The 27,828-nt window shown below is 40.7% G+C and overlaps 1 protein-coding gene across 5 annotated transcripts; it reads left to right on the forward strand.

Moving 5' to 3' along the window:
- Positions 1–27,569, forward strand: VSTM2A (V-set and transmembrane domain containing 2A). 5 transcript variants are annotated; one of them, XM_041723603.1, is made up of 5 exons: positions 1–227; positions 2,124–2,290; positions 3,799–3,849; positions 7,050–7,386; positions 25,230–27,569. In XM_041723603.1, the coding sequence occupies exons 1-5, from the start codon at positions 152–154 to the stop codon at positions 25,304–25,306; spliced, it is 708 nt and encodes a 235-aa protein (XP_041579537.1). In that variant the 5' UTR covers positions 1–151; the 3' UTR covers positions 25,307–27,569. The 5 variants fall into 5 exon arrangements, with proteins under 5 accessions (XP_041579537.1, XP_041579536.1, XP_041579539.1 ...); XM_041723602.1 differs by having other exon boundaries at positions 25,352–27,569; XM_041723605.1 differs by lacking the exon at positions 25,230–27,569 and adding an exon at positions 25,092–25,220.
- Positions 27,570–27,828: the final 259 nt, after the last annotated feature.

Here is a 27,828-nt window from a genome sequence, read left to right on the forward strand (position 1 = left end):
CCCGGGGCTCCGAGGCTGAGCCTCCGCCGCGCTCCGCTCGCGCTGCTTTTTTTTTTTTTTTTTCCTTTTTTTCTTTTTTTTGGAGGGGGGGGGGCTTTCTCGGCTGTTGGCTACGCTGATGTGACCCCCCCGTTCTCCCCTTTCCGGAACGATGGGGACCTTCCTGGCGCACGTTGGGTTCGTTTTCTTGTCCGCTCTGTGCGTGCAGCCAGGGCTGCCTGCCCAAGGTAGGTGCGGCCCGGTGGGCGCACAGGTTGGCCTGCGGGGTGCGCGCGTGCGGGTGCGGGTGCGGGTGCGGGTGCGGGTGCGTCCTCTGTGCTCAGACGGCGGCCGAGCAGACCTCGCGCGGTCCTCAGGCAGGGAACCGCGGAACCGTGTTCTGCGTCGGTTGCTTTTCTGCAAAGTTTATTCAGTAGGAGGCAAAAGCTAAAGCCGAGAGCAGGTCTACCGGGTGCCTGACGACGAGGGGGGTGCCTGGGCGAGCGCGCACGCGGGTGAGTGTGAGTGTGCGTGAGTGTGTGTGCTCGGACCCGGGTGCACGCACGGGGCAGCCCCTCGTGCATGCACGATCGTGGCCCACAGACCGGGCCGGGGTGGGGGCTCCCCACGCCAGCCCCCCGGGGCAGCCGGGCTTGCTGTAGACTTCCCTCTGGCTGGCTCCTCGCGACTCGGTTTGCGTGTGTGTCTATCAGAGGACCCGTGCAAAGGCACGACTCGCATCGCAAGCAGCAGAGGCGGCAGCTGCAGCAGAGGCGGCAGCCGCCCGGGGACCCCGCGGGCAGGACCTCGCAGGCTGCGGGGGTCGTTCCAGCATCACGAACCGATCAGGTCCCCGCCGCCCGCCGCTGCATCCCTCCCGCCAGCGGAACCGCCGTGCCCCCCCCCCCCCCCCAGCTTGCACAGAAAAGTCGTTTTCACACCAGAATGGTCTCCTTGAACTGAATCTGCGACTTGCTTGTGTATAAATACAGGCGCACTTCGGTTGTGATCGTTTGGGTATTTCATAACGATGTGAGCATCAGCCCGTCTTTGAAAAGTGGGGGGGGGGGGTGCCTCCACCCCCAAATCAGCCCTGCGGCCCCCCACCCTCCTGTCTGTGAGTGTGTGCTGCAGCCGTGCACTTCCGTTAGCCACAGATCTCTCCAGGGCTACTTTTAGGGAAACATCAGTTCTTCCCAAACATGCCTGAGACCCCATAATAAGAGCAAACCAGCCAGAGCATTCCAGGGTAAAGAAATGCCTTTGGGAGAAGGAAGGGGAGGGAGGGGAGGGGGCATTTCATTTTTGTGAGTTTCCCCTTAACTCTGTATTCTGCAGACTAGCAGGGTCAAGACTGATAGTGAAGAAGGAAAAAAAAAAAAAAAAAAAAAAAAAAAAAAATATCCAGTGACTTCAAAACAGGCTTTACTCTGAACTAAAACCAAGTGTGTGATTCCCCTATGCCAGGGTGTATGGCGATTTACAATACAATGGCTTGATGGGGACAAATATAAAGGGTTAATCTGGGGGGGGTGGGAAGACACATTCACAGCTTAGAGAGTGAGCATTTTGTTTGGCTGCTGTGGCCTTAAAACCGCGATTGCTAATAATTGCTTTTGGTGCATCAGGAATGTGCATTTTGACAGGGAATTATGATGCATTGTCTGGTTACTCGAAACATCCAGTTAGTCATAGACTGTTTAGAAACTTCGAGCAAGAGGCTCTCCCTCCTATATTGGCAGATTTGTCAGACACGTAGCTCGCTGGATCCCTCCGTAAGTTTTGGGTAACGCTGCGGTCTGACAAAGGGTAAATGCATCCACCCGTGGGCATCTCGGCTACCGGGGCCGAGTTCCTTGGCAAGCCCCTTCCTTAAGCTTTGCATTATCTGGACTTGGTCGACGACAAAGTTATTTCGACGTGACACTGCAAAGGAACGGGGACCAGGCAGAGGAAGGGGGTTGGGGCAGCAGGCAAAGTCCGGGATGTCACAGAAGTGTTTTGTTAGCCTTTTTATTATTATTATTATTATTATTATTATTATTATTATTAAAGTCCACGAAAACTGTAGTGAGCTCTCAGGGAAAGGGTCGCGGACACGCGTGGTCTGGATATCCCAAAAGGATGCGATTTCTGTTTTGCAGCCAAATTTACCGAGTTTCCGCGGAACGTGACGGCGACCGAGGGCCAGAATGTGGAGATGTCCTGCGCCTTCCAGAGTGGCTCTGCCTCGGTGTACCTGGAGATCCAGTGGTGGTTCCTGCGGGGCCCCGAGGACCTGGAGCCCGGGGCCGAGGTGGCCGGTGCGCAGGTAGCTGAGCGCCCCGCGTCCGTCCCGCTCACGCCCTTGGGGCTCCCGGGGCTCCCCGGGGACCCGCTGGCTCGCCCGGCGCGGGTGGCGCGGGGATGCCGGGCGGGGCGTCAGGAGCCAGGAGGGACTCGCGGAGTGTCCCCCCGTTAACCCCGGGGTCACCTGCTCCGCTCAGGACCCGCTACCGCTCGCGGGCCGCGGGGGCCACGGTGTGCCCACGTCTCCGGACGCACCTGGCCGGGCGCTGGGCTGGGAGGGGGGTTCTGGGTCCCCACCGCGCGCGCACACCCGTCAGCTGTCACCACTGAGGCTGGCGGAGGAGAGATGGGGAGGGAGGGGGGGGTCAGGGGAGGCGGGCGTGGGAGGAGGAGGGGCAGCAAGTGGAGCGCGGGAGAGTGGGGGCGGCGGCGGGAGGCGGGTGTGGGGGAGCGCGGGGAGCGCGGGCAGCGGGAGCGCGCGGCGGAGGCGGGGGGAGGGCGCGAGGAGGGGGGGCGGGGGGGGCGGGGGCGCAGCTGGGCCAGTGGGGCGCGCGGGGCGGAGGGCCGGGCCGAGCAGGAGGAGGAGCCCTGGAAGAGACCCCCGGGACGCGAGGCCGGCGGGCCTGGAGGGGGGGGGGTCCCCCAGACTTCCGCGGGCTCCCGGGTGCAGCCCTGCGGCCCCGCCGGCCCGGACCCACCTCCCCGCGCGCGACTCGCCGGCGCCCCCGCGCGGTCCCGCCGCCCCGACCGCCGTGCTGGCCGCCTGGTCCCCGTGCGCCGCCCCCATCCGAGCCCCGGGGAGCCTGCGCCCCGGGCCAGGTCCCCCTGCGCCGCCCCCATCGGAGCCCGGTGGGCTGGGCTGCCTGGTCCCGGTGCGCCGCCCCCATCCGAGCCCCGGGGAGCCTGCGCCCCGGGCCAGGTCCCCGTGCGTCGCCCCCATCGGAGCCCGGTGGGCTGGGCCGCCTGGTCCCCGTGCGCCGCCCCCATCCGAGCCCCGGGGAGCCTGCGCCCCGGGCCAGGTCCCCCTGCGCCGCCCCCATCGGAGCCCGGTGGGCTGGGCTGCCTGGTCCCGGTGCGCCGCCCCCATCCGAGCCCCGTGGAGGCTGCGCCCTGGGCCAAGTCCCCCTGCGCCTCCCCATCCAAGCCCCGCGGGCTGGGCCGCCTGGTCCCCTTGCTCCGCCCATCGGTGCCCCCGAGGGCTGCCGTCGGTGCTCCACGGGGCTGGGCTGCCTGGTCCCCGTGCGCCGCCCCATCCGAGCCCCTGAAGGCTGCGCCCTAGGCCTGGTCCCCGTGCGCGCCCCAGCCGAGCCCCCGCAGGGCTCTACCACCTGGTCCCCTTGCTCCACCCCATAGGTGCCCCGCGGGCTGGGCCGCCTGGTCCCCTTGCTCCGCCCATCGGTGCCCCCGAGGGCTGCCGTCGGCGCTCCGCGGGGCTGGACCACCTGGTCCCCGTGCGCCGCCCCCATCCGCGCCCCGTGGAGGCTGCGCCCGGCCCAGGTCCCCGTGCTGAGCGGCCTCTCCCCCCCGCAGGTGGAGCTGGTGCCCGACCGAGACCCGGACAACGACGGGACCAAGATCAGTGTGAGTATCACGGCGACAGGCGACAGGGGGCGCCTGCCTTTGTCACCTGCCGGGCCGGCCAGGCCCCAGGTGGAGGAGCATGAGGGCCTTATAGGTCTCTAAAAGCCTTTTTCAGCTTCTTGCCCCGAAAAAGGCAATGTCATGAACGCAGGGCAGAGCCAGCTTTCTCTTTCTTACTTCTCTGGGTACCTACCAATTGAAGCAGATTTAGAGACGATACAATAAAATCATTCATTTCAAGACCGCAGATATTTCAACGATTACTAGAGAGTCGTTTTGCCAACCAAAGAGTGGGGAACTTTTTCTGTTAGTCTTTTAAACAGTTACAAGACTATAGGAGTATAGGACTGCAATTCCAATCTTCATTCAAAATCACAGAACTAGTTACCCTTTAATAGGAAGTAAAATACTAACTTATGACAATCTTCCTAGGCAGGAAAAAAAATTAAAGTATCCACGAGGATGTTGAAATTATATTGAAAACAACTCAGTTCTCAATGTAATTCATAAGGCATGCAACGTATTTCTAATGAACATGTTTAAAGCCGTAAACATATAAAACCAAAAGCCAATATAAATATAAAACATAATTGGAGGAGGTTGACCTATCGAAAACATAGAGATGTATTGCAACTGTATTGTGTATTACTTTTTAATAATTCTATATGAAGTTAGAAATAAAAAGGAAATTGTGATTTTTTGACTATCGCCAGTGAAGCCTTCTAGAATCACTTTATGTTGCTAGATCTGCTTATTTCATTCATAAACAGTAAATAAGTTTTCATTACTAGAAATGAAATAGTTTTTATAAAGTCAGAAAGTACAGGGTCTACTTGGCATATATATATGTGTGTGTGTATGTGTGTGTATATGCTCTATATAGGAACATAGATAAGTATATATTATTTTTATTTATATTCATTTTAGGAATCTAACAATCCAATGACCACCATTAAGAAAGAAAATTTATACTGAGGCTGTTAAAATAGTAAAAAAGTGTATAAGATTGATACTATATCACAAGCAAAAGTTTAAGAATATATTGTACTAATAGAGTCAGAATCTGTAAGTGTATAATCTCAAACTGGAAGCAAATGTCAAACAAAAATAAAACTACAATTTATATTCATAAACTCACTTTTTAGAATATTTCAAGTCAATTATAGAAACTACTGTTTTCATACAGTGCTAGAAAGCTTTACTGGTAAAATCAATTGTTGACAATACTTATCTTAAATATTTCATTTTTTACGTATATAGTGGCTAGATTGTTTACTGACTACTCCTATGTCACCCTTCACCCATAAGTATATCCTCCAAAGACCAGTGGGGAATAGCCTTACACATCTCAAACTAGGGCGCCATACAGTTAAGATACATGATCAAGCACATAACTACTAATACTATTACGTATTCCAGAAGTTCAAGAAGTCTAGTGAATCAGCAAAAGTTCTAGTTAGAAACTGAGGTAGAAAAAAGTTTATTCTGTTCTCAATTTAACAGGATGACCTTGATCATGTGTCTTAAACCAGCAGTTGTTAACTTAGAATTCTCAGGAAGGCTTTTATGAAACACTGATCTGAGCTTTGCCTCCTTGAGATGCAAACGTAATGTTTCCACATTAATCCAAATGAGACCATTTTCTTTCTTTCTCTTTCTTTCTTTCTTTCTTTCTTTCTTTCTTTCTTTCTTTCTTTTTTTTAGAGGGAGGGAGGGAAGAGAGAATCTTCAGCAGGCTCCACGTGCCCAGTGCAGAGCCCTAAAGGGACTCAATCTTAGGACCCTGAGGTGAAATCAAGAGTCATAGCTTAACTATGTGGCCGAAGCCACACAGGCACCCCCAAATGAGACCATTTTCTAACAGCTCCCAAGATGATTTTAATGTGCTGTCAATGCTGAGAATCAAAACCCAAACCCCCAAGCCTCAGTTTACTTTAATGTAAAATAATAATTATGTAAGTACTCCAACTATTTCAAACTTTTGTTAAGAGACTCAACTGAGGCTATATTTGAAACTATTAATCCCTATTCTTTTTATTTATTTTAATTTTTTTTCTATTCTTTTTATTGTTTGTATATTTTTTTTATTGTTTGTATATTAATATGTAATTTTTCATACAAATAAATATATACCATAGTTGTGGTTCAAATATTGGAAACTATTTGTATATACGACTCTGTATGTAAAAGACAGATGAATATTCAACACGTTTCCTTACTTATGGCCATTTGAAAGTGTAAACTTTCCTCACTTCTTTTCACTATCTTTCAAAATCATGCAAATCCTTAAATCCTGAGTGTTTTAGGAAATCCATCATCCTGTCAATCATGGATAATATAAGATTTTATGTAAAACCTGGCTGTTCTGATAAAGATGCTTCTGAGCATACATGTGTATATGTGTATTATACATAACACAAAATCACATATACTTTTAATATTTACATATCATTTTGCTGTTAATCTGACATAAAAATTATTAGAAGAAATATGAGAGCCAATTTCAATTTTGAAAATCAGGCCAGTGTCTGATTGATGGCATCTCCAATTCCAGGAGCCTAAAGACACTACCTCGGCCGGGGTTATCCACTCTGACCCTAAGACTCCAGGTGATCTTAATCTGTACCCCGAGCCGTGCCACCCCATAACTTTTGGTAAGACTGCACCAAACATTTGAGAGGCCTGTTAAAGATTCAAGTCTATTTTGTTGGTACCTTTAGTGAGGCACCCTAATGTGGGGATAAAACATCCTCAAATTCTGTTGTGATCAACAGAATACTTTTGTGATCTCTCAGGGCTGTCGCCAGCAGTGAAGAAAAGAGGCTGTACAAACTCAATCCTTTACCATATTCTGTTTGTGCTTCATTTGGCTCGGCTATCCAGGCAGAGGTCAGTCTCAGGGTTGGAAAGTGGCAAAACTGCTACTGGAACGTGGGAAATGGGGACCACGTGGCTACTGGAATCTGGCGCTGGCTGGATTGAACTAATTATTCCATGATTTTGTGAAGCCAGTTGTTAATGCAATGGGATAAATATGACCTTCGGATTTGACTGTTGAGAAAATAAATAGCTCTCTGACTGTGGCTATGAGGCTATTAAGACCCTTTAATTTTCCCACATTAGCAAGCTCAGGAGCAAGGATGGGAACAAAATCATTTGATGTAGCACTTTATTATTTTTTTTTACCTGCAATTTTTCAGACAGTGAAAGTCCAAGGCAATGACATCTCTCACAAGCTTCAGATTTCCAAAGTGAGGAAAAAGGATGAAGGCTTATATGAATGCAGGGTGACAGATGCCAATTACGGAGAGCTACAGGAACACAAAGCCCAGGCCTACCTGAAAGTCAATGCCAACAGCCACGCCAGGAGGATGCAGGCCTTCGAAGCCTCGCCCATGTGGCTGCAAGATATGAAGCCTCGCAAGAATGTCTCAGCAGCCATTCCCAGCAGCATCCACAGCTCTGCCAACCAGCGAATGCACTCCACCTCCAGCCCTCAAGCGGTAGCCAAAATTCCCAAACAAAGTCCACAATCAGGTATGGAAACCCATTTTGAGCCTTTCATTTTACCACTCACAAACCTCCCCACAGGAAGATTGGTCAAGTAGGGTAGACAAATTGATGTGTGATGGTTCTAACTGAGACCTAGTTCAGTTGACATAATGATGAGATGAGACACGGGGAGCTTGAGGCTCGCCTTCACAGAGGATGTGAGTTGCCCCCTTAATCGCTGACAGTGCTTCATATACAGGGACCTAAGAGCTGGACTTTTTTTTTTTTTTCCCTTCTGTATTTACACATTATAAGAACAGTAAATCATGTAATCTTGGTTGCATTATAAATGCATGTTCATTTTCTCTACAGATTTATGTATTGATAATGGCCCAAATTAAGAGACTTTCACTTAATCAAAATGTAAATGAAAGAGACACAACACATTTTCAGCGGCCATAGCTTTAAGGCAGGATTGTTTTCCAAGGGCTTTTGATTTTGAAGGAGAAACTTCAGCTGCCTGTGATGAAAGTGATGATGATAATGGGAGGAAGTGAGGGGGGATGAAAGGCAGTAAGTGGTGCAGAGATAAGGCAACTCCCGTAAATGTGCCTTCGATGCCAATTTAGGAGCTTAGTCACACATTTCCAAAGTCAGCTGTGCAAGTTAAAGCTGTTCTGAATAGCATTAATTTATGCAATCACTCAGCCAATGGAAACTCATTGAAGTTTTAACCTTGATGTGGGATAAAGGCTTCTTGGAATGAGCAGTACCCTGCACGACCCGTGACTGTTCTGTATTTTCTTCAAACACTTGACGTAATATTACAGGATGAAGGGAGCATAAAAATACTGATCGTTCTTTAAGTTTTTCCCTTTACACTTTATCATTGAAGAATTATTGATACTACTATTGATAATAGAAAATTACGTTGCTAACATCCAAGGTCACTTCAGCCATTAAATACGAAACCTGGTCACTTCATTCGGATGATTTCGATTACCTATGTACATACATATTTGTGTATATGCAATATACACACAATTGAACAGCACTTTTTCCTACTCATGCATCATGTGCTAATGGATATGATTTGTCGAGAGCTTGACTGAGGGTCCCTGGGAGTTTGCATTGCCTTTAAATGTAGGTGAGCAATTATCCCAGCATGCCTTGGTCATGGCAGTTTCTGCCAATCTGATGAATACATAGTTTAGTCTCCCAGCCTCTCCAAGGCTCAATTCGTGTGGCTTTGTTTCATTTTCATCTTTATCATCTTTTTTGTTTTTCAAGTTAAAGAATAAAACCGTAGCTAGAATATATATGTACCTATATACATATATGCATGTACATCCACATACATATCTGTATATATATGTGTATATATATATCACACAGAAATAGTATCTAGAGTTAGAATTTTTGTAGCCATTATTTGATAAAGACTCAGTGGTTTTGAAGACATTGTCCCCCTCTCTTTGATGCGAAAACTAAAGAAAAAGCCAGATGCTAGATGCAAAATTACAGAGTAGCCTCAGCAGACAGTTTAGGACCTTATCTGTGAGAAATCCAAATCCATGAAAGTCAGATTATTAGCACACATAGAACATTCCAAACTACAAATCCTAAATCTGTTTCATTGAATAAAATCAAATGGATTGCCTAGTCCAATGGAGGAATCTAAGCATGGAATGAAATGTTCTATTTCTAAATTATTTACTTTAGATTAAATAATATGCTCTTAAGAGTATCTATTTTAATATAGTTTTCTTAGTGTTGTGATTGGAGCTAAATGGTACAACTCTAGATATCTTCTCACAGTTTTCAAATAAAAAAAATCACTGCCTAATCTCACCACCAGCCTTACGTGTTGAGCAAGATGGAAGAAGGGATGCTGACTTCGTGGAAGTCTATACGCATCTAAAGCCTTCTTCCTGTAACAAAGATTAATATGAAATATATCAAATTCTTTAATTTCTATTTTTTTCTACCAATGAATACCGGAAAATATTTTCGATACAATTAGTAACACTTTAACTTCTAGTTCAGAAGCTGGAGTGACCTAGCCACTCATTCTATACATGTGTAAGTTTCTGTGCTTGCACAATTAGTGTATAAAATACAATAATTTGTATTTTTGGACGGATATTTATATAGTAGATTCACTGTAATACCTATATCCTGATTTATGATTTTGCTTTATAATTTTCCAGGTTATATCCAAATAAAGCTGATTTCAATACCCATGCTTCATTTATTCACTCTCCATCCTTTCAAGAGCTTCTGTGCCAGGCACAATGATTCAAAAATGGGAGACATACTTCCTCTCCTCAAAGAGTGTATATTTTTATCTGTGACCAAACAAAATATTTGTAAATTCCATTGACCATGCGTCTTTTATTTTTCTTATTCTATTAAAGGCAAGACAAAGGCAAAATCTTGCTTTTACAGGTTAAGAGCGATAGTAGCTTTTTGTGTCTTCACTTACTACAAGGAGGCATGCTTCATCCATGGTACATAGGACACTGTGATATTAAGCTGTGTTACAAAAGGCTGGTTAATCTGGCCTTTTATCTGCATGAAAGTCTTAGACTTCGTTGATTTAGGCCAAATCAACTCTTATTCATAGTATTTTTCTGTCAAAGAATGCCTGTCTCTATGCAGGAAAAATATTAGCTGAAAGTTATTCAGTATATATACATAGATGTAATGTGCAAATTATCATAGAATTAACCAGTTTTCCTAAAGCAGAAATTTACATGAAAAAAAAGATAGAGAAAGAGCCTCTTTCCATCTATACACCACAAGGTAAAGATTTGTCATTGAATATAGCTAGTCTCATATTTTTTCGGAAAGTTAGTGAGCATGTGACTATCCCCTCCTGCTTTAAATGGTTTATCTTTATGGCTTCTCCTTTTAAATTCATTTGATAATCCACAATTAAAACCAAAAGAATGAGTAAGAATGATAAAAGCAAACAGATAAACAAAACTTGGCTTTTGCAACCCCTTGTTTTCTCATCTCCAGATCTTTCGAACTTTCACCAATTCTGTACCCCCATAACTAACATTAGAAGAAATGTCCTATAGGTGTTCTGAGGAGGACAAGTTCCTGATTCTAGCGCCTAGTGGTTTCGTTTCACCTTCACAGAGAACACGGAGACTTCCTTGAGCCTCTCCCCTCCCCTAGTACCTCACTATACTACACCATCCTCTACTTGTGTCTTCCTGTCTCATCCTGCTTTCAGGAGCCAAAGAGACCCTCCATAGTCCACCCTTCTAGTTCCCGCTGTGTTCCTGTCTTCTTTCCCCCTCTACTGACCACCCCCCAAGCCCTGAGAACTGTCGAATCCGCCCAAATCCAGCCCCATCCGCCTCCCTCAGCCGCCAGCCACCATCTCACAGTGGGCGCCACCTCCTGCTCCCTGTGCTAGCACCTTCTTCACTGCTGGTCCTGCAGACTCAAACCCTGTCCCTTCCCCAATCCTGAGCAGTTGCTAGGAGCCTCTGTCCTTTGGTGTCCTCTTGATTGGCTGTTAGAGTTCCACTTTCTTTGTTGGCTTCACCCCCCCAGATGCCTCTCTTAAATGTGGTCTTGTCCCATTCCCAACTCCTTGATCTAATCATCCGTTGTTATGATTCCACTGCTAACTCTCAAAAAATTCCTTCACTCAGGTTTCAAATCCTGATTTCTTTCTGGAGAACCAGACCCGCGTTCATTATGGTCCCCCAGGACATCTCCACACATGCCTGTACCAGCACTGCGGCAGGGTAGAGACGGCTACACATGTGTTGACTGGGCACCCATTGGGATGTGGCCACTTTGACAGTAAGGGTATGAAGTCATGTTATGCAAGAAATGCAATGCCAAGTCCAGACGTAGCCTTCCTGAGGGCTGGCAGCAGCTGCTGAGGCCCCTTCGAAGCCAGGCACCAGATACGAGTGCAACTACCTTGAGACCACCTGATTGAGTGAAGCCCAAGCAGCCCAGCCTATAGCGCCAGCCCCTGCTGCTCTTTCAACCAGCACTGCACAGCTGAGCCCAGCCAGCACTGACTCGTGAGAGAAAAAATTGTTTGAGGGTACAGGTTTTTAGGGTGGTTTGTTTCCCAGCAATATCTAGGTTGGGCCCCTAAATGCAAACACTCAAAACTGAGTTTATCTTCACTTCCTCACCAGAAAGACATGTTCTTCCTCTGGTGTTCCCAGAGTCTTTTCATGGCGTCATCACAATCACAGGTCTTGTGGAAACCTTGAAAACATTCTTACTTCTCTTCCTTCAGTTGCCACAATGAATTAGTCATTCAGTCCCACTGTTTCAGTCAACAGGGACTTCTTTCTCAAGATAGGCCCTCTTCACTTTCCCCATCTCTTGGAACAGCACCTAATACTTTACCTACTTAAATTCTAATGCATTAAAATAAATAAATACATTCTAATGCCTTGAACAGATCACAACAGAGCAAGTATGAAATAATTAGTATTTCCAGGACCCCATCACAAACTTTCAAGGCCTAATTTCCACCCTTGTTTCTCCTGAGTTCCAAATCCTCACGCCCATAATCTTTTTAATTGGTATTTCCTCAATGTTTCCCGATTGCTGTCTTACCTCTGTGACTTTGCAAATGTGTTTTCTCTGCGTGGGTCTTTCCCTCTGAGCTGAGTTCCTACTCAAATGCAAATTCTTTTATAAAGCTTCCTCAGATCCTCTTGGAATTGGTTATTTCCTCTTTCAGGGCTCGGCAGCAACTTGTTTACACTCACTTTGAAGCCATTATTGTGCATTGTAGTGTAGGAATTTTTCCTGGGGCTTTCCTCCTCTCCCGGCTGGATTCAGCCCTACATTCTGGGAAGCCTCTGTCTCAGCACAACCGGAAGGTTGGTCATCCAACCATAACTTCTAGGCTACAAACACTACAATTTGCATTTGTATCCCTCCAGGTGCCCAGAACCAGAGGAGCTCCTGTTTGCGGGAGAAAAGGAAAATATAGGGACAGTAAATCTTTGTTTTCATCTTTTTTCCTTATAATTATATTTGCATAAATAGATAATCCTGCCACTATTCCAAAACTGACCCAGACTCTAAACTGTGTTTCTCAAAGTGTCGTGCACACGACCTGAGCCAGACTCAGCAGGGAGCTCGTTAAAAATTCATATTCTAAGGCTCCACCTAGCAGCTCTTGAATGAAAGTCTCTGAATCTAGGACCAGAAATAGGCATTTTTATGTGTAGCAAATTGTGAAAATCATTAGCTCTAAAAAGTTCTTATGGATGGGGAAAATAATTGTATCATTTACTAGGAGATGTGTATGCATGTGTGTGTGATGCCACAACATGTTTTTTTTTTTTTTTAGAAACGGGTCTTTTCCCATTATTTTACAGTATTGAGATGGACTTTTGTGAAACTGTTCTCTTCCCTCGTGATCAACAGCTGGCGCTTTTAAGAAAACTGGCCGTGGTTAAGGGGTGGTTATGTTTCTACGTGTGGAGTCTCTAGTCGCTCGGCAGGGATGCTGATTCTCTGAACTCCAAAATATGATTATTGTGTTTTCACCATGAGGTGAACCTGAGCATTGAGAGGCAGCTGTTGCTACAGCTGGTAGAAGCCAAGAGCTCCCCGAAGCTCCTCTGCTGCTGATAACCATGGCTGCTTTCCAAAAGTGGCCAGATTTAGCAAGAATGGTCCTGAAACAGAATTCAAAGCTGGTAGGGGGAGGCAGATGAGGGGCTGAGGGTCTTGCAGGAGATTGTTTTCCTCATTTAAAAAAAGAGGAAATGATGTGTTACGTCTAGGTAGAGAGCCAATAACATAATTTAGACCTTAATGTTGATTTTGGTTTAAATGATCCAACTTGGCTGCTTACACAGGTTAAATTAATTTGATCATTGTAATTCTATCAGTTAAATGGCTGCTATGTAAATCAAGTGTCTATGAATAAGATGAAAAATAGATTTGAGGCAGTGCTTTAGATAATACAGGCCACAGAATCCGTTAGAGCTGTGTTTGAACCGGAATTAAGTAGATTAAAAGTCTATACTGGCTAAATTTACTCATAAACCATATTTAACTCATTGAAATTCAGTAACTAGCTGAGTCTATAAAACCAATGCACAGCTATATGTTGGAAGGGCTTTTCTGTGCACGACTGGCTACATTAGGGTTCACGTGTGATTTCCAGGAGCTCTGTAATTGAGGAGACATAAAGCAGAATTGCCAGTGTTGCAAGCTCTTATCTCTAAAGATTGCATGATCCTCGAGATTTCAGGAAGCTGCCAGGGGAGCAGCTATGTGGATAGATGACCAAAGGTTTGAGAAGTTGCTGGAAAGTCTTAATTTTGTGGGTCAGAGTAACACATTTTCTAGAAAAGACAAGGGTCCCTTCTCCCAAGAAACACTGCTGCCACCTATAGCCTAACACGGGAGCATTCATTTCAGCTGCAAAGGGGCAATGGACACAGAAACAAGGGAAGAAGGAAGGCCCTTCCCATGTCATCTCCATCACTCACACAGCTGGGCATGTCTCCCTTTCCTCATCTGTTAAATGGGAACTGTGATATAAATTTCACCAAGTTTTGAGGATTAAATGAAATCATATACAAAGAGAGCTTGGCATTGATCAGGCCCTCAATAAGTGATAACCAGCTGCTGTATTAATATGTTAAATGTTGCATATGCTTTTTTATTATTCTGATTATTATTGGGAGCAATGAGGTGCTGAGAGGAAATGATCTAAGCCACCTGGCTCTGCTGTGGTGAATATTTTCCTTACTGGGTGTGTGTAGGTGCGGGGTTAAAGAAGACTGAGTCTTCATTCCTGGCTTATGTTTTATCATGTAATTTCATGATACTTGAAAAATCTTGATAAAGTATCAAGTATCTTGATACTTTGAAATTTCATGATACTTGAATTTCATGATACATGGACTTTCTTTTTTACTTCTGTCACCATGCCATTAACTTATGATAAATATTCCCCTATATAATGATACTAAATATGTTAGCCACGAGCTGTCTTGCCCAAGGTCGTAACTAGATCCTTACTGTAAAGCATAATAAAAATTCCAAAGGGTTGTTAAAGAGTTTGAACTCTGTGGCCTGAACAAATTACATGTTTTTGGAAACCACAGTTATGCACGCTGGCTGCTAACATAATTAAATTCAAGCTTTCAAAAAAGACCCTCGGAATTTTTTAAATCATACAATAATTATAGATACATCTGAAAACAAACAAGTGAGAACAGTTAAAAGCTTAAAAAAGAGAGAAAAATAAAATGGATTTAGAACCCAAAAAACCCTTTGCTTATTTGTTGAGTGAGCTGTGTACAAAATATCTCTGAACCTCAAGAGCCATTATTCATAAAACAGATATTAACACATAGGCCCTAAGGGCCATTTTCAGCATTAAGAGACATGATGTATTTTAAATATCTATCAGAGTAAACTTGGCACTAGAGTAAGTTCAGCAATGGTTGGTTGCTTCTTTTTTTACCTAATGGACTTTAAAGCATATTATTAAATAACTACGATTTAAAAGGGTAATAAAGTAACATAAATATGAATAGAGATGAAAGAAAATAAGAAGCCTGGAAAGCTCTAAAATTACATAAAATATTATAATATCTGGTGAGCTGAAAATATAAGAATTAAGGAGGGATTTATTTGATTAATAAGTGACAAAAGGAAACATTATAATTTATATATATCCACATGAACTCAAATTAATTAAAGAGCTAAGCAGAAAAGCAAAATCAGATACAGACAGATTAGCATAAAATCAGAAGCCCGAGGCTTTGAATATTTAAAGTTACAAAATATACAAGTGAAAATAACATCTTACTATAAGTAATTTAAAATATTTGTTTAATTAAATCCAATTTAAGTAAAAAGTGATAACAGTAGACAAGGATTTATATATGTTTAATACTTAGGAAAAGAAGAAAATAATCTCAGGTTTATATATGTTATGATTATGCAATCCGTTCCAAATGATTTGGAGATATCGAAATAAACTTAAATCAATTCTCTATTTGACAGCAAAACCCAAATAGAAAATATTTGGGGAAAAAAAAAAAAAAAAGAAAATATTTGGGGGCATAATATATAATTTTCAATAGTAACAACAAAAGCTATAAATTATCTAGTTTTTTTAAACCATAGCAAGCAGTCTAAATATAAAGACCATTAGAACACTTTGTTCAGAGAGTTTAAGTTGGACTAAATGAATATGTATGTTTTTGGATGGACAATCTCAATTTTAAATATGTCAGATTTTTCAAAAGTGTTTATAGACTTGATGCAGTCTCAGTCAAAACCCTACTCTTTTTTTTTTTTAAAAACTTGACACCTATAATTTTGGCAAAGATTTTTAGAATCCGCGTTTATCATCAAGGTTACAGTGACTCAGGCATTTTGCTATATGATGACTTACACGGTGAATTGGTACTTCCCTTCTGGAGGAAAATTTATCTGGAGGGATCAGTCACAGGGCTTTAAATCGTGTGGCTTCTCCTGCCTGAAGACATGCTCCTGAGAGGAAATTCCCAAAAGATCAGCAGTAAAGCAGGCCCAAACCCATGAGACCCAGGGACATTTCTCACAGAAGCCTTCCCAAAATTGCAAATGCCCAAATGACCAAAAGTAAGGAAGTTGCCTAATGAATGTGTTAAAATGTTAAAACCATGCAATGAATATTACATAGCTTCTGAAATTAAGTTTTAGTGAAATTAGATAAGATTCAATATATAAAAGAATGAAAGAGGGTACAAAACAGTATTTTTTAAATCAACCTTAGATGCTTCCATAGAAAAATGATAAATATACGAAAATGTACATCAACAATCAATGTTATGATTTTTAATTATTTATTTTGTGTGTATAATTAACATTTATACAATGTTAATTTATTACTTTTGTCATATGGAAAAAAAAACACATTATTTACAATTTCCCAGATTTAACCATAGGCCAATGACAGGGGCTCCTGGGTGGCTCAGTCAATTAAGCATCTACCTCTTGATTTCAGCTCAGATCATGATCTTGAGGTTGTCAAACCAAACCCTGCATTGGGCTCTATGCTCAGTGGAGAGTCTGCTTAGGATTCTCTCTCCCTCTGTCCTACCCCTCAACACGCTCTCTCTCTTTCTCTAAAACAAACAAATCCTAAAAAAAAAAAAAAAAAGATGAACCAATGACAGTTCATGAGAGAGAAAATTAACAAAATATATTCAACAAATTAAAAAAAGCAAAGTAAAATAATGGATATGATTGTAGAGGTCGTGACAAATCAAAAATATGTACATACGCACATGAGTGTGCATATATATATTAAAAGTACTAGTATGAAAGTGGTATACTCGGAAATTGCTAGTAGCATTGAAATTAAGAACACTGTATTTTATTTACTGGAAGCTGGATGAAGAATCTGACCATCAAATTATTCTTTTTGTTTTTCAAACATAATGAGTGTGCTCTTGATAAATTTATTTTGATTAACCTAATCAAGCACATGTAAAGTCCATAAATTAAATATCCTGCAATCATTTTTCCTCTCAATAGTATGACTCATTCAGCCCCCAATTCAGAAGGAGTTCAGAGTGGTGAGCAATGGTGCCGTCATTGGGACTGTCAAGGAAAATTAGTACCTTGGAAGATTTATAAATGATAATTATGTTTTATTTAATATGTCTTTTAAAAAGTCTGAGAGAGCATTTTTGCATGAATTTAGAACTTTATATGCATAAAAAAACCCAATATAGGTTAAAGTCTTAGTGCTTGAATTAAAGCAAATTGTAAAATTAGGAGTTAAAATTCCTTATTCCACAAAACTGATGACTGTGGAGCCATTGAAAAAATAAAAAGTAAGGAATTACATGAAGGTTTTTTGTTTTTGTTTGTTTGTTTGTTTTTTGCCTTCATAGGAGCATTTTTAATACAGATTAAGCATGCAGTCACTGTACATTTTAAAGGGTCTTAAGCATTGTGCAATGGGGGGGTCTATTATGGGACTGATTTTTCTGTGTTATTTATATGTTTTATGTTATAGACACATTCTTAGCAGCATCTTCAGTCATTTGGAATATTTGAGTCTTAATTTTTCTGATTAAATACATTTATTAATTTTCTCATTTCTCTTAGCATTGTAAATGGTTAATTTGAAAAATACTATGGTTAGGGAGCAAGCAATAGAAACACAACTACTAAATAGAAAAAAAAAACCTTTAGAATGTAACAACTCAATTTCAAACAATCTTCAATCTTCAAAATACAAGTATTTTGAAGCTAAAAGCTATGTCTTGATATTTTTGGTGTTATTTCAGTGTCTAGCATTGTATTTAGCATGTAATTAGAGTTTAATAGATGTGTAAGGGTTGGGTATGGTGTTTTGGTTTATGTAGAGGACAAACCACTGCTGAGAAGATGTATGAATTCTTGTGTGATTCGGTCAGTCTCTAACAACACAACCCAAACCCCCTGGGCGTTAATGCGGAATGCGCTTGGGCCTTCCTTCATTACATACCATGACAACAACAATATTCATTTACTTGAAATTATATTTAATATCAAATTATGTTTAGGAAGTTTGATGAGCAGTCCTTGGCAACTGTGTACTTCTATTGTATCTGCATGCCTTGATAAAAAGGATATGGATTAAATATATGTATATTGCTTCATCTCTGTGAGTTACTTAATTCTGATGGCTAAGGTCATTTCTGTTATGAAGATCACTTATAAAACATCCTAATTTAGGTAATTTTGAAATAGCTGGATTAAGGAAAGGGGTAAAACCATTGGCTCAACTTTGGAAAATATATCGGTAAAGTCTTAAAACATTTTCTTATGTTAAAATAAGTGTGTTTTCTGAAGCTATTTAACTGATGTTTTTCTATATCCTGTTGGCATTAGGTCCTCAAATAGTTTTTTCCTCAAAAGCAAACATTGCTGAACAATTAAAATTAATTTTTAAATGTAGGCAAATTACTGTATGAATTATGTTGGTATCTTTACTTTTCAATTTATATAAGAAGATAAGTGAAAATTGAAATTGCTTATTTGCAGATTTTTTATCTTCTCTTTCCTTTACTTCTCTGTCTTCACTTTGAGTGTCTGAGTTGCCATTTCTGTAAAAATGTGAGCTGTATTTCTTTCTTTGATGAAGGATTCTTCTCTGTTGATGTTGGAGAGGGGCATCTATGACAATGTGCAGGAAGAGCGTAGGTGGAAAGAGAGATCCTTTATTTCACCAACTAGTGAGTGATCACTCAACTCTGAAAATACAACTTGCTTCCCTCTCCACTCAGTCATCAGCACTTGTAGCTGTGGGACACGTTATATGAGCTTTTCTCACTCACTAGGGCACGCTAGTCCAGCACGCTCTGATGCAGAACCATCCCACACTGTCCCCAGTTGTCCTCATTATTTCCTCCACTCCCCACACTGAACGTGCTATTTAAGCTCTTTGAGAAATTTGCCGTTGCTCGTCAACACCATCAGTGCCACAAAACCACATGTGTATATGGTCCCTGATGGAGAATTTGTGATCATTCCAACAAGATGTGGATTAATATCCACCTTTGCATTATGAATAAAGAATATGCTAATTAAAAATGAAAAAACACACGCAGAAGGCATATTTAAACTCTATGAGTAAATAGTTGCAAGCCCCTGAGCAGCGTTTATTCATGTCCTGGTGAATTAGTGCTAATAATACATCATTCTTATCCAGGCATTAAAGGAGTTATCAAATGAACGTGATATTAGAAACTTAACTGTCTGGAAACATTTTGTTTTCTGCTAATTTATATTCTTCTCCATTCCATTTTGTCAAAACAGCTCATATTTCCAAGTGTTTCTAACAGGCAAAATTGAGAAAGGCTAGAGAGGTTATTGGCATGAAAAATCTCCAGAGGAGATTAGCTTGTAGATTGAAACCGAACGAGTTTTGAATCTCAGCGGCATCACCTCCTAGCTGGGTAAACTCACACAGGGCAGTTTCAACTGCTTAGCTCCTTAATTAGGAGAATGATGATAATAACTTCATGAGACCACAATCAGAGGTAAAGAAATAATAAGTGCTCAAGAAATGTTTGCTCCTCCTGTGTGTACAAGATGAGTCTTACTTGGATGAATGAGTTGCAATGAGTGTGTTGTTTTGGGATACACCATGGCCTCAGCAGGTGGGAGGAACCATCACTTTACATGCTTGTTCTCAAGTCACTGTAGAAGGTGGAAACCCTGAAATCCTGCCAGGACTAGGGTCTGGAAGATTCTGTGGTGAATGGCATATCAGCCATGCCCCTTGGCAATTAGACCATGTGTATGTGGGCACCTGCACTGTTTTTTCCCCTCTCAACTACAATAAGAGGCCTTATAACTAGAACAAAGGTGTAAATTTGCTGACTAAAGGAAAGAGAAAAGGAAATTTACGCAGCTGCTGCCAACATGCCAGGGCACAATAGAATAGGCAATTTATGTATTAGGTCAAAATGAAGCACATTTCTTTTAAAAAATGGATTTCTGGAAGAAATTGGCACTGGATCCATAAGAATTCTAATAAAAAGATATTCTTTTCAAAAAATTATAGGATAAAATCATCCTATTATTTGACCTTTCCCCTTAAATAGTGATTTAGTATGTGCAAACCTGAATAAAAATTGCATTAAAAGCTAGCTTAAATTTTCTCACACAGCTATTTTCATTTCGTAAAGCTGGCATCTGTAATAAAAGAGAAGTATGTCAAAGGGCCTGTCTGTTCCTAGAGCTGTAATGGACACTCCGCTCTTTATAAACTTGGCCTCCTTACAGACAAAAAAAAAAAAAAAAAATTTGACTGTTGCTTCTTTTATCATTGGGGCATTTTCATTTTTAGATTTGTTCGGATGATAAGCCTCACTAATATTCACTTTTATAAAATAAAGACTCTGGAGTAAGACCACGGAGCCACACAGCAGGAGAGAAATTGTCATCTTCCTCTTTTCTTGTTCCTTTTGATTCCACCAGATACTCAAACAAGAAAAAGAAGAGAATTATACCCAAATTTACAGGCAGATGCCCTGAATTGATTGCTCCTTATGTTAAATCAATAAAACAGTGGTTCTCACATAGGAAATTAGCCTATCAGAAAATATTCACAGCCAAGAGAAAGTGAATACTTGAAGAGCTCTGGTAAAATTTAGATGGGATAAACTCTCCAGATAGTTGTCTGAACTCACCACGTAGTTCTTTGAGTTCAAAACCCATATCCTCTCCTGATGCTTTTTCCTGGTAGACAAGAGCTCCAAGGGTCTTTCTCTCCCCATCGCTAACTCATGGTGGCACTTTAACAATCAACTTAACTTTCTTAGTCCTAAACTATCAAATTGAATAAAAACCTTGGGAAAAAAAAGAATTTCTTAGAAAGAAGAGGACATGTAAGAATCATGGTGGAGACACCTTTTACCCAAATATTTAAATGAATTTGGATGAACCTTTAAGCTCCCAAAGCCTATAATATGAAAAGTTCAAAATATTATTGTCCTATGACATTGGGTACACTATACGGAGCAAAACGAACTTTACTTCTTATTTATGTTTAGGAAAACTCCAAGTCTGATGATGTTTTTGTGCCTAGTATTTATCAATTCAGAGTTGGGGAAAAGAAACAGATCAAATGCAATTTTTTTTTCCTCCGAAGCATATGATAGCCAGTGCATTTTCCCTGAAAAGATCACTGCGCATTCAAATAATAGCTCCACCTCTTGACTTAACAGATGTGGGGACAATGGAGGAAGGGCCTTTGCTTCAGAGAGTTTCGTAAAAAGGGCCTGGGCTCATTCTAAGTTGATCTGACTTGCATTGCTGTTTCTTCATATCTCTAGAATGTGTTCTCCGTGTGACTTAGGGCAAAGCATTCCATGTCCCTGAGTTCCATTTTCCTGATCTGTACATTTACTCTACAGAACTGTTGAGGGCTGAACTAAGACAATGCAGGCAGATTATCTACTGCATGTTCCCTGACCCAGAGTAGATGCCCATTGCATTTTGGTCGTTTTGGAAGTTGATGTGAACCAGAGGGACGCCACACCGTTAAACGAGCCCAGTGCCTTCCAGCCTCATGACCGTGGGTGCAGGGAAGGAACAGCAGTGCAGATGGAACAGTTGAAAAAGGAAGGCACTAAAAGGGAGCTCAGTTCTTTCATCCGGCGGACAGATGAGTGGACAGATGAGCGGGGCAAAGCCGACTTTGCAGCCCAGGAAGTGCTGAGTGAAATGAGGCAGGAAGCTGCAGGACGGGGCTCTCCGTGGCAGTGGTTCTCAGGATGTGCTGTGCCTGCAGCCCAGCTCCACTGCATTGCACAGAATGCCAAAGTCTCACTCCTGGGCTGTGAGTGTTTTTGTTTTATTTTTATTTTATTTTTAAGCAATAGATGGAATTTTTTGTTTTTTGAAATAATTATAGTAAGGATGAAATACTGGAGGCTTTTTCTTTTCTTTTTTTTCTTTTTTTCATATTTCTCCTTAGCCAAACTCTCTTTCGGCATGGTCAGCCCTGTGAGAAATGCTTGCATTTCCCAATCTCAGCGAAGGTGACGTGACACTGGAAATAGCATGAGGTCTAAGAAGAGCTGAAAAGTGGAAGCTAAGTTTCTGCAGTCCTTAGACTTCTAAGAAGACTTATTAGACTTTTCCATTTGCAAAATGGAGAAAATATCTTACCTATCTTACAAAGGCTTGGGGAATTATACCTGAGAGAGCACTATGAAAATCTTTAAGCATAAAAACAAATGAAAGTCATCGTCATTAAATAGAAGTCAAAGGACATCACGAAATGGCATTCTGAGTCAGAGAGAAATCTAGGTTCTATTAGGCTGCTCTCCATCTGGGCACACTACCTGTACATTTTCTTCGCATAATTTAGATAATAGTATGTCTCTTTCTTCCTCACAGGGAATTTTATGTAAGGGGCAAAAGTATTAAGACTCTCAAGGCATTGTTTTAGACATCCAGAGTCAGAAAAGAATCGCTAAAGTTTTGTCCGTTGCCTTTCATGAGTTTACAATGTAATCAGTGTGTTCAACTCTGAATATAATGGATTACAAGTCAATGGAGGCCTTGCTAAGGCTACTGGAGAGGCAAGGCCCATACACTGTGAAGTTCAGAGGAGAGTGAGATTACAACTGCCTGTTGGGAACACACAAAACAGAAGCAGATTATTCAAGGGAAAGAGTTGCTTAAATTCATGGTCACATTGCGGAGTTAACAGGTCACCCTGCCTGGCCTGGGCATAAGGCGAAAGAATCCAAATAAAATAGGTGATCCAACACGATGTCTGTCATACTAATATGAAAAATATAATAATAAAATAACACACAAACAGTTATGCTCAATGTAGAAAATGTAGAACAAGTATGTATGTATGGGAACAAATGTAGAACAAATATGTATTTGGGATCTTAGAAATGAGAGGCAGCAGAAGAAATTCTTGCTCAGAGCTCCCAGCTGCAGTCTTGGCTTTTATTATTTCATGGAAGTAAAATGTTTCTATTGGTGAAGATAAGAATAAAGCATGATGAGTGGCCAAAGGTTGCTTTTTACAAAAAAAAAATAATAATAACTTTCTATAGAAGAGAGTATAATGTGTTTGATAATATTGTAATACTGGGTAGTGTACATCTGAATGGAAAGGACTATGATGTTTATTTGTTAAAAGAACACAGGACAAATGACAGCATTTCAGAGTCTTAGATTTCACTAGATCTGTGCGTTTACAAAGATAAAGGAGTACATATTTCCTCATTCAAGACCATAAACAGAAAGAAGAGAAAAACAATCAGTGATTTGATGATAAAATTGCTTTAGAATCTAATGTACAGGGGGAAAAAAAAGTGCTTTATAATTGTCCTGACAGAAATACATTGCATTTAATAGAAATATGCTAGGAAATGCATGTACCTAGAACAGATGAATGATTACTAGAAAAAAAAAAGTACTATGTTACGGTGGCATATTGCATATCTGATGGCAGTTCAGAATTTTAGTAGCCTTAAAATACTCTTTACAGTATGCAGTTGGGTTTCTTTCTGATTATACTGCTAATGTAAATATTGTTTTAACTTGCACACGCTGGACATAGTATGGTTGGAAATGTTGGATCAGAATGAAGCTAGCTGTTCCCTTCATATCTTTTTGGTAATGATGGGCTCAGGCATTTCCTATGAAGGGTTGATTATTTGTGGAAGGGGCAGCATATAGTACACGACCTGAGCAGATGTGAGCCAATCTGCAATGCCATGCTGAAAAGGAAACCATTATTTCACAAAATATCTTTTTTGAAGAAAGAATCATTTTGCTTCTTTTTTTTTAAACATTTTTTTTAAACATTCAATATCAGACATATTTGTGTCAAGTTAACTGCATTTGGCTATTCAAGACCATGTAATCATTTCCTTCCTTCCTTCCTTCCTTCCTTCCTTCCTTCCTTCCTTCCTCCCTCCCTCCCTCCCTCCTCTTTCTTTCTTTCTTTCTTTCTTTCTTTCTTTCTTTCTTTCTTTCTTTCTTTCTTTCTTCTTTCTTTCTTTCTTCCTTTTTTCTTTTTCTTTCTTTTTTCTTTTCTTTTTTCCTTCCTTCCTTCCTTACTTTCTTCTATTTGCCTTTCCTTTTTTTTTTTGATGAAATGAATCCTTGTCAAAGAATTTCTCTTTACAAGATAGTGAGAATATATATTTAATTTTGGAAAGTTCGGATGCTAGTGGTTCTATGTAGATTGTATATATTTCCCTTGCATGAACTTTGTACTGAGAGCTGCACATGACCTATACTATTATTTTTGCATTGTTGAACCTTCTACCAAGCCTGAATGAAGGCACCTTGCAGAGACTCACCATTTACTGCAGGATCTTCAGCTATTAGGTTTCTGTGAGGAGATAATGTGCTAAATATATGGCTCACTTACCAAACAAGGACAATCAACAGCAGCACTAGAGTAACCTAACCAAAACCAAAACCAAACCAAAACCAAAAACAAACAGTAATGCTAGCCTGTCGAAAGGCCATCTTAGAATCCCCAAATGTTTATTCTACAGTGATGTTTTGAGAGCATGTGTTTTTGCCTCAATTTTTATCATTGGCAATATGGACCTGAACATGATTTAGCGAAAATATTCAAAAGATTGAATTTCCTTACCCTTACCCCTTCAAACTGTTTCAACCTATCTCCAATTTAAAAAAAAAAAAAAAAAGAAAGAAAGAAAGAAATTCTTTGAGCCTCATCACGTTTTTGTTTTCTTTCAAACAAAAGTATTTAATGCATAATTAGTAGCTAGAGGCTTACTGGATAAGATGTATGAAGAAGAAAATGTAAAAATACAATTTAGCTCTCTCCTTTACATTGCCCTCAAGCTCTCAAAAATTTCTAACTCTTGATAGCATTCATTTTTCCTTTGATTTCAAGGGTAAACAATTGAGAAAAAAAATGCCCTAGTGCACCCGTCCCAGAACACATTCTCCCCGCCCTTGAGAAGCCTGCTGCTCTCAGAGTCGGTTATACTCCTGTGGTTTTATGCTTATGCAGTAGTAAAACGGGGGATGTGTATTTTCAGTATGAATAGAGGAATAACCAAATGACTATAGTGAATGATCCTTAAAGAATTACTTGAGGGAAGAGTATTTGGATTTGTTCCTCTCAGTGTTCCCAACCATGGGATGGCAATGTTTGAAAACAGACAAAACAAGACCAACTTCCTGGGACTGAAATACTTTGTATGTGTTGTTATTTGCAGTGCATGCCAAGACATTCATGAGCACCAGAGCCAAGCTGGCGAGCTAATTAAATATATATATGTATGTGTTTAAAACAGCCTAATAAGGAGCATTGGAAATCTTCAAGATGAGCGAATATCTTATAACTTCTTCCGCAGGTGCGAGGATAGCTACAAGCCATGGACTTTCTGTCCTGCTTCTTGTTTGTGGCTTTGTGAAGGGTGCTTTGCTTTAATCTAAAGTGCTGACTTTTTTCCAATATCACTTTCTCTTCTTAAAGCAAAGAGCAAATCGCCTGTAAAATCTACGGAGCGGACAGCAAAGTTGACCCTAAACTCCAAGCACCACTCTGCACCCACTGTTCTCTAATTACCTACCCAAGGAGCGCCTGCTTCCGGAAGCATAAACGAAGAGGCTATCACACGCTTTGTTCATAACATTTTCTTGGGCAAATCACTGATCTTTTATTTCAAGAAAATTAGTGTGAAGTGATAGGACATTTTCTAATAGCAAGATCTATTTTTTTTTTCCTTTTCTTTCGGCTACTTAAAACATCTCACTGACTGCTCAGGGGTTGGCCTGAACGTCATCGGTATAGTAAATATCTACTACGGATACCACTGATTTCCTACTAAAAGACACATTATCTGCAGGAAGCAAACAGGAATCAAAAAGCTACAGAACATAAACTATCATCAAACAAAACCCCTCTTTTGGGGCAACAACAAAATCATCGACACTGCAAGTCAACAAGGAGAACGTTACTTTAAATAAGACATAATAAAAGAAAGATTTTTTTTTTTATTTTCTCTTTTTTTTTCTTGGATTTTTTTTCTCCTTTTTCTTGATTCTAGTTCTTGTTCAATGGTGGCAAGTGCTGATTATGGCCAATCCCTGTCAATCCTGGGAGGTTTATATAAATACATTTTGAGTGTTCTATATTTCAATGTATTTTGATTCATTTTGCAATTCCTGTATATGCAAACTTGACAAATTCTGTAAATTGCTTATAGTATGTGTGATATAACTTCAAAGTAGATAGACTATGACCCTCATGCAAGCTGATTTTTATCATTAAATATATAAATATATACATATAGAGATCTATATGTTGGGCCACCAACCAACTTTTTTTAGATAAAGCATTTGTTTTTCACTTATAATTCATATATTGTGTGAATTTTGTAATGCCTTGTTTCACTTCCACAGGTTTGACAGCTGCAGATGGTATCTGTTGCCCTCTGCTTCCTTCTGGAAAATGCATATTCAAAATTGTATTGGTCTCTGATAAACGAATTAATTTTGTTGTGTGTATGCTGTGCTGAAATTTGCTATGTTCCTTTATATATGGTGTTTATTGAGGTTTGAGGGTCTCTTGACTCTGAAGAATGTACACTCTCTGGTTTTGACAGCTATCCCTATATTATTATCATCATTATTATTTTCAAAATGCAATGTTGCTTCTAGAAAATTTGCCTTGGAGGTGAATGTGAGAAGGTGAAGTGATCACCATGATTACCTAAATTCATGGAAAAGCACTTCTTGCTGTGGCTAAAAATGCTGCTTCCTTTGACCTTTATGAATTCATGTAGCTTTGTCACTCTGTTATTTGCTGCTAATTATATTTTAATGTCTCTTAATTAAAAATTAAAATTTGGTTGTTGGCTAAATATAATATGCAAAAGATGTCTGCAAATCCCCAACTAAAGAAGATAAAATGTGTTCAAGTTTTCACTGGTTAAATGAATTATAATTTTAAATATTTCATTCTTATTTTTGGCTTTATGATAATTCAAATTATTTTATTTGGAAATTTTTCTACTCTGGCGAAGAATGATAGGCAGAACTATTAATGTGTTCCATATATACTATGGAATAGATACAGATCGAGACAGAAATGACCGAAGTTTTCCTTCCAGAGAGATTCTAACATTTTCTTTTGTAACAAAACCAGAAGATCATCTTTGTAGGACCACCAGCTCATAGGCTAAGGTCCTAAACTGAAGCTTGAAGGCAATGAATACCTCTGCTTTTCAAAGGTAAATGCATTGATTTTCTGCTATTCAATTACAAGCAATGTGCATATTTTCATAATATCTTAACATTATCTTTGAGAAATAATGTTTCAGGCTAAAACTTTTATTGACTTCTTTTTGTCCATTTGGTTTATTATTTCAGTCTAATGAGAAAAAAATAAAGGATTTAATTGCGCTATTTTATTAACCTAGAAATTTATTTTCTTTCAAAATTTAATACTAAAAATGAATAAATTAATGGTAAGATAAATATTAAGTCTATCTGACCTCTAAAGATCACATACATTCAAGCGTAAATTACCGTACTGATTCAATCAGGCTGGGAAATTCCACCATATAATTTACTTTTACCCAAAGTTTAGGTCATGAGATTGGTCAACTCTAAAGCAAGACAGATATGTATCTGTATCAATGATGTTTACCATGCTCGCTCGTAATAAAGGATATATGCTGGCTTGGGAAGAATTCTCACTAGATTCATTGTGTCAGTGTCCAAAATAATGAAGTCTTCTTTGTCAGTGGGCTACCAAGAGTCTGACTAACTGGCCTCTGTGAGAGAGAAGTATCTCTCCAAACTTGAAAAGCTAATGTGTAACCTTAAATATTGGACAGAAGCATAAAAAACTAAAGAATCTGTCCAGTGGTTTTTACCTTGTATCCTGTGCTCCCAGAACTACTGCTCATAGGTAACCATGACTCTAGAAACAAAGATTGAAAAATA

Source organism: Vulpes lagopus, chromosome 11 (genome assembly GCF_018345385.1).
Source record: "Vulpes lagopus strain Blue_001 chromosome 11, ASM1834538v1, whole genome shotgun sequence".
Classification (NCBI taxonomy): Eukaryota; Metazoa; Chordata; class Mammalia; order Carnivora; family Canidae; genus Vulpes; species Vulpes lagopus.